This window comes from Octopus bimaculoides, chromosome 1 (assembly GCF_001194135.2).
Source record: "Octopus bimaculoides isolate UCB-OBI-ISO-001 chromosome 1, ASM119413v2, whole genome shotgun sequence".
Lineage (NCBI taxonomy): Eukaryota > Metazoa > Mollusca > Cephalopoda > Octopoda > Octopodidae > Octopus > Octopus bimaculoides.
The window spans coordinates 188,463,138-188,471,062 of NC_068981.1; the positions used below are offsets into that span (position 1 = coordinate 188,463,138).

The following is a 7,925-nucleotide window of genomic DNA, read 5'->3' on the forward strand; positions in this document are numbered from 1 at the left end:
ATTCAGTGCCTCATGTTTTGAGTTTAATCCCATCACTGTCAACATTTTCTGTTCAAAAAAGTTCTATAACTGCATAGGAAACAAATTTGTAAAAAGAAAGGAAAATAAAAAAACACACACATACAACAAAAATTTCCGATTAAATCTCCTTTTTTATTTTATTTATTTATTTATTTTTTTTTTTTCAAGATTCTAATTTGTTTTATTTTTCGTTTGCCTGTGTAGTTTTGTTTTAGTCATCTCTATTTAAAGAGAAAAAAAAAAAAAGCACTGATTGAAAAACTAGTCGGTTGTCATGAATTTCTGCATTAAGAAGGAACAAGCATAAAGTGAGAAGGTTTCGTGAAAATTGCGCAAACACGACCTGACGACAAAGACTTCTTAAGATAATACAAATTCAACAGTACCGTTTTATTTCCAGTTCTTGCAAAACAAAACAAGATATCTAGTCTTAAGACATCGATAAATTATTATTCTTTCCATTTCAGAAGCTTTTGATCAACTACAAACACTTTCATTCCAGATTTAACACGAAGCCGTTAGTGTGTGAAATAGCTCGTGCAACTTGCAACGTAGAGAGATACTATTATTAATTTGACTATTCTAAGGGAAATAATCGGCTTCACTGAGCTAAAGACTAGACTCAATTGTGTAACCTGGGTGATGTTATTGACACCGATTGTGTAACTGAGGAGTGAACGAACATTAATGTGGTGATTGCATGTTTGTTTACACTAATTATCATTGTTGCAATACATCATAACTTCGAAATTATCTGTAGTCAAGCCAGAATTCAGTGAGCCACGATGTCTGTAAAATTTTTCCATTTAACAATGATTGAAGTGATTAGTCCGGTACCATCAGACATTTCTGAGATAATCAAATTGCACAACAACATGCTGCAATCAGTATTGTTGAACAACTATCCAACAGAAGTTTTCCCATGTCCTTGTTTTAAATTACCTAATCAATGAATGTTGTAACTAAATCTTTCATAGTTCATTCTAATAGCTTAAAAATGGATGAGAACACTGGAGAAATCAGAAAGTTGGATAGTTATGGCTTAAATGCTGGTTGGACAATTAAACTTATTGATTCAATCTAATGATGTTGCGTTAAAAGGAGTCTAACGATGAAGTATTAAACTACACACACACACACACACACACACATATATATATATATATATATATATATGTGTGTGTTTTCTGTCAAACATATTCCTATAGTTTTTTTTTTTGTGAAATTATTTGGAACACAATCAGTTTCTTCTGAAGACAAGGTTCCAGAAAAAAAATCTGTCAGCAAAGTTTCACCATGGGGCTACAATATAATGAGCAAATAAGATGAGACACTAGAATGTAGCAGCCGATTTGCTGTGCATGTGGTAATTTGAGTAGAAAAATGTATGCTCAAAGTATGAACTATTCATTTTTCTTTCTTAAATAATAAAAAAAATATCAGCTCTTAAAAAGAAAACACACGTTCTAGAATCATTTAAAAAAACAAATTTTTCTCAGGGTAAATATTCAATTTTAACCATCAGTAAGTGTTTGCTCAAATATGACATAGATCGGTAATTATCTCAAAAAAATTTAGATCCACCTATAATTATTTTACTACATTTCTTCTGCTGCAACCTTTTCAAAGTTGTAATGTTACTATATGAAGTTGCCATAGCAATCGTCGCAGAAAATATTTCTTCATGTGTTTCTTAGGAACTAGAAGCATATCTTAAATGTCTTCAGACAAATCAGGTATTTCTTTGTCCTGTTATTGTTTTAAATATTCCTCTTTTACCAGCTAAATTTCATATTGTAACAAAATACTAATTGCAGTATCATATTTACTTTAATTTTTCTTTTTAGAAAATGATCTCATCAATATGTTTACTTTCTATTCATCTCAAGTAGAAAATATCATAAACATATCACAAATAATAAACCTGATAACAGAAAAATATTATTTTACTCTGCTGCTGCTGCTACTTGTTTTTGCTTTCCCTTATACTTTTCTTTCCATCCTTCTCTTAAAACCATTGTAATCTTTCTCCCAGCACTTCTCCTTGACTTCTTGTTTTGGATATTCTCACATGTTCTGTCATCATCACTCTCCTTCATTTTCCCTACTGCTAAGTTTTTCTACATTTTTGCTCCATTCTCTTTTCCTCCTTCATCATTCATTCTTGGAACACAATGATAATGGATCACCACCATTTACATTAATTCCCAATGAGGTTTCTATTAACGCTAAATAATAATAAATTTCAATCCACTTATATTAGTGTGTGATTGTCGTCATTAGACATTTTACATTCACTCCCCGTTATCTTTTCTCAAATATACTTCCTTTACTTTTGTTTTGTTGTTTCTCAAAACAGTTCTTCTCTTTATATTTATTATCTGAAAAAAGAAAAAAAAAATGATCTGAAAATTAAACTGGTAATACAATTGATGACAACATCTAAAACAACCTGGATTGGTGCCAAACTGTTTTATACGATAAGGCCAACTATTTGCATCCCACCAAAAAATTTACCAACTTTGATTTTCAAAATCAAATGTTTTAGCGAAAAAAATAAAATAGAAATTTGAAACTACTGAATTTATTTTAGAAAGCAAAAATAGCACCAATCTTTGATCAATTGTTTTCAAATACAAAAAAAAAAAAATATTAGCACACAAATCATTTTGAAAGAGTGTTTAGTTGAATGCATTTTTCTCTCAAGACAATATAAAATTAAAACCTTTTCCTTCTCACATACCTATTAAGGTTAATTGATGAAACCAACCCATTATCACAACAATGAGCAGAGAAGTAAACAAAAATCATTGTTAAAAAATGTAACTTCCATGGCAGAGGAATTCTTGTGAATTGAGTTGTTAATATTTGTCATTTGTTTCCAGTCTAGATGCACCAAAATCTCACTTGCTATGCTTTGAATTTGTAGCATTTGTCACCAGTTGAATCAAATAAATTGCTGCTGATTGGGCATGCTCAATTGATGTAAATTCCTAGGTACTAGTTTCTTTTTACAGCATTGTTGAACATATGTAAGTTTTTATAAATTTGTACTATGATAAACTTAGCTCACCATTAGCAGGTGATACCAACTGTGTGAGAGGATCGATAGAGTAATGGAAACATTAGATACATTACGCAGGAATTTGTTGTGTGAAGGAACATGATCCTTGTGGTGGTACAGACATTAGAAGCTGTTCAACTACTGCTTAGAGTTAGCAATTTTCTGGATTATGTCAAGGACCTTATATTCTACATTTTTTGTTTTTTGGTGGTGGGGAGCCATTTAATGGTATTTGTTATAACATTTGACAATGAAGATTCATAATTAACAATTCTTTTTGTTCACATTGTCCAAGAAAAGCTTCTGTCATAAAAGCACATCCTTTAGTGGAACAAATCTCAAAAAATGTTCTCTTATGATACTTTCAGGCTCAAATATTTCATTATCTGATCGTTTGATTAAACCAACAAAATACATAATCATTGTAATTTTCACAATATAACTAGCAGCATCTGAGCTGTCCAGAATAATTGAAGAGCGGAGTTTGTATGTGTCAAAGCTACTTGCTAAATACTGCATAAATTCATTTTGAATATTCATTAACTCATGATAGATCAAAAGGGGCCAAATATTCTAAAAAGTGTAGAATACTAAAAAATTCCATTGATAGTAATGTAACTTTTCATTTGTATCACAGAATGGTAAATCTGGCATTTTTCAGACAATGGTCATTGAGCTTTGCACAATTTATTGTCAATATTATCCTGGCTTAATTTTTAGCTGGTCTTAACATCACTTGTTTATCCTTTAGGTAAATGTATTTTAAGTTCATCCCAGGTCTGCTAGGTTTCTAAATGGTCAACATTCCATATTTCTGAAGGAAGAATTGATCCAATGTTCTTCCTGTCTTCTGAGCTTATTCCTTGTAGGAATGATATACCATTTTTTCTTTTTTTAATTTGTTTTTCTTTTTCTCTGATCAGCTTCCAAAACAAAGAGTGTTTTTTTAAGGTTGAATATCTGAACCACTAACAATCTCCTTTTGAATTGTATTCTTTTACTTGTTTCAGTCGTTTGACTGTGGCCATACTGGAGCACTGCCTTTAGTTGAGCAAATCGATCCCAGAACTTATTCTTTGTAAGCCTAGTACTTATTCTATTTATCTCTTTTGCTGAACTGCTAAGTTATGGGGACGTAAACACACCAGCATCGGTTGTCAAGTGATGTTGTGGGGACAGACACACGAACACACACACACGCATACACACATACATATATATATATATATACACATATACGACAGGCTTCTCCCAGTTTCCATCTACCAATTCCACTCACAAGGCTTTGGTCGGCCCGAAGCTATAGCAGAAGACACTTGCCAAAGGTGCCATGCAGTGGGACTGAACCCATGACCATGTGGTTGGTAAGCAAGCTACTTACCCCACAGCCACTCCTGCGCAAAAGAAAAGTCACTTGTTTTCTGAGCAAATCTTGAGGAAAATCATGTGGTTTGTGTTGTATTACAAATTGTCGTGAATTATCACTGTAAAGATAGGGTCAGTTAACAGCCACTGTAATTCAAGTCTGGTTTGGCATTATCATCTTTAACAGACTTTGTACTATTCTTATTTTTTTTAACATGCACTTTTCCTTCTGTGTTTATCAGATATGCCTTCAATTCGTGAAACTTCTGTCCACAGATTGTCCTTTTTTTTTAGTTGGAACTCTACATTCAACTTCCCCAGTGAAAGTTTACCAACAAAAGTTTTCTTCTTGATTTGCCTCCTCTACACAAAAGTATTTCAAGAAGAACTCTTCTTCTTTTGTTCCTTCTTATTTTTCTGCCTTTCTTTCATATGTGATAATGAGATCTAGTACTGTTGTTTTTTTATTAATCATACGTCACTAGAAAACTAAAAATAAAATATGACATCATTGTACATTCCTGAAAACAAGTAGTTTTATTTTATTTCTAAATAAATATATAATGTGGTTGCTTTTGAGGGTCAGTATTATGCCTCTTTGAACTCTGCATGCAAGGCAAATGCCTAGTTAGCCTAACAGGCCCTGATAAGAAAGATATAGTTTTATAGATATTTTTGCTCAGATAACAAAGAAAATTGATATTTACTGAGCAGGTACAAAAACAATTAAAAGTAAAACAATTCAAAGGATGAATTATAAATTCTGAAATTTTTGTTTTCAACTGCATATTTTAGCAGATTAAATTATAGACTAGAGACAATTATTTAAGATTAACTACCTTATAAAAGGGGAAAATATATAGTATATTTTTGGATTTAGATTGTCCTTTTAAAATATTTGTGTCCTATATTGCTTTATATACTAAAAAAATTCAATATTTATGATTTAGCTAATTACTTCATTACTACTTCCTAGCAAATCAGGTAGATGACATCAAGCAAAACTTGTACTAAGATGAGTAATTATTTCAAAAACTCCTTTTTGAAATCAGATATCTGCAGTTAAAACAAATTACTTCTTTAGTAGTTCAGATTTACAAGCCTTTGTCTCAGCCTTTATGCAAGAAAAAAAAAAAGCAATAATTAGTTAGAAGTTCCCTTTGTTCAAAACATATATACACCCAATGATAATATTAGAAAAAAATGGCTTTTGTTGTAATATGATATAAATCAATATTTATTAATCTCATGCAATTGCAACAAACCTTGTTAATGGCTTCGTGTTTGTAGTCAAATGTCTCCATCAGTGAATGATTATCCTGTTTGACTTTAATGGACAAGAAAATGAGAGAAAATGTGACTTGTATAATTTGATTTGGAGCAGTGAAACGAAATACTCCAGCCAAGGATCAATTCTATCTCACTGATTTAGCTGACTGAACTTGGGGAAAAAGCATTCAGGTATTCACCATTTTAAAAATCACGAAGGTAAACGTAATTGTAGTTACATATAAGAAACATGGCAAAATTAGGCTCTATGAAATTGTTGTAGTGTATCCTGTTAAGTGTTGGATATTAATATCTATCTCCTTTAAAAGAGAAATAAAAATTAATATTTTGCTTTGTATAAAGTGGTGAGCTGGCAGAGCCATTAGCGTGCTTGACAAAACATTCAGTGGCATTTCATCCATCTTTATGTTCTGAATTCAAATTCTATCGAGGTTGAATCTGTCCTTCATCTTTTCAGGGTCAATAAAACAAGTACCAGCTGAACAATGGGGTCAATGTAACCAATTATCCCTATCCCTGAAAATTTCTGGCCTTGTGCCTGTCATAGAAAAGAATATTTTGCCTTATAGGGTAAGATACCTCAGATAAATTAGTACATAAAAACATATACATCTTTATCAAAGGATGATAACATCTGCCCAGACAATTTCTACTCTTGTTAACAGCATTGTGGTTTTTCCTATTAAATATGGTTGTATGCATTGGGTTGTACCCCAGGTAAAGTTCGTCAATCTAATTATCCAAGTCAATTTAGAGAAAAATCAGGTTTCCTTCTTCCATTGTTGCCGTGTTGTTGCCTGTATGTAGATAATCCATTTGTGGAAATAATTGTTCCTACAATACGAAAAATCTGAATGTTTGCAAAATAATATCAAGCATTCCATTGAAACTACTGCTTAATAAGAATAGCAAACAAAAAAGAGTATTTTGAAGTATGGTTTAACAAAACAGTCAATATTATTAAATTTGTTTGCCAAGCTTTGAGTTAGAAGCTACAACCTGTTCGATACAGCTGCAATTGCTGGCCAGTAATCCAGAACATTGGTTCTTTCACAACATTTGTAATTCTATGTACTATAGTCTGTCAATATAGTACATACACATTGACAAGATTGATATAATGTAAACAAGTGTCAGAGAATCTTTTCTTTGTTTATTGAAGCAAGGTCAAAACCCAGTGACTGGAAGTCTAAATATGTTATTGAAATTTGACGAGTTATTAATTATCTTTTTTTTTTTTTTTTTTACATAAACCTCGGTGCTGATATATAGCTTTTTACATGGACACTCAAACACACATTTATGTGATAGTCATTAGCATAGTTTTCATCTAAAAAATTTTGCTCACAAGGCATTAGTCAACCCAAGGCTGTTACATGACACTCCTCAATGTGCTAAAGGATTGAACCCAGAATCTCTTTGTGATAAAGTAATTTCTGAACCACAGATTATCTCTACACTTACATACACACACACACATATAATATTTGTGTGCATATGTGTCATCACCATCATATGCCCATCTTCCATACTGTATACAAGCATGCATACGCATATATATATATATATATATATGCTGAGACCCCCTTTAGTCATGACTGACCTTAGGATTGCACCTAGAAAATTACCCTCCGAGGCACAAGTCCGAGCAAGGTTGTTTATGGAAGACCAGCAGTCGCCCATCCAACCGGTCTCCCCTCTCCATGCCACCAGTGTTATCCAAGGGAAAGGCAAAGGCCGATACAGCTTGGCATTTGTGACGTCGCAACTCATTTTTACAGGTGAGTGAACTGGAGCAACGTGAAATAAAGTGTTTTGCCCAAAAACACAACACGCAGCCTGGTCCGGGATTTGAACTCACAATCTTGCGATCATAAGCTCGACACTCTAACCACTGAGCCATGTGCCTTCACACACACACACACACACACACACACACACACACACACACACATATATATATGGTGGAAGACAAAGACACACACAATCACACTCATGCTTTCCTTGGACTATTTTTCCCTTCTCTCGGAGCCTTTCTGACACTCATTTTTTTCCCCATCTTTTCCCAACCTAATAATACATTTGCTGTGTACATCCTTTTGACTTTTGTTGATTTTATTTTTGATTTGTGTGTGTGTGTGTATATATATATATATATATATATATATATATATATATATATATA

The 7,925-nt window shown here is 32.5% G+C and overlaps 1 protein-coding gene across 13 annotated transcripts in view; it reads left to right on the forward strand.

The window, feature by feature from the left end:
- The window catches only part of LOC106875208 (dual specificity calcium/calmodulin-dependent 3',5'-cyclic nucleotide phosphodiesterase 1A), a 1,568,460-nt gene that overhangs the window by 1,019,881 nt on the left and 540,654 nt on the right, over positions 1–7,925 (forward strand). The window contains exon 1 of one of the 13 annotated variants that reach the window (XM_052973383.1): positions 1,298–1,757. The exons of 11 other annotated variants lie outside the window; for them this stretch is intronic. In XM_052973383.1, coding sequence (XP_052829343.1) covers positions 1,739–1,757 — 19 coding nt within the window. In that variant the 5' untranslated portion in view covers positions 1,298–1,738. Of the gene's footprint in view, positions 1–1,297; positions 1,758–7,925 lie in introns of those variants that run through there. One more of the 13 variants, XM_052973367.1, reaches the window with a different exon arrangement.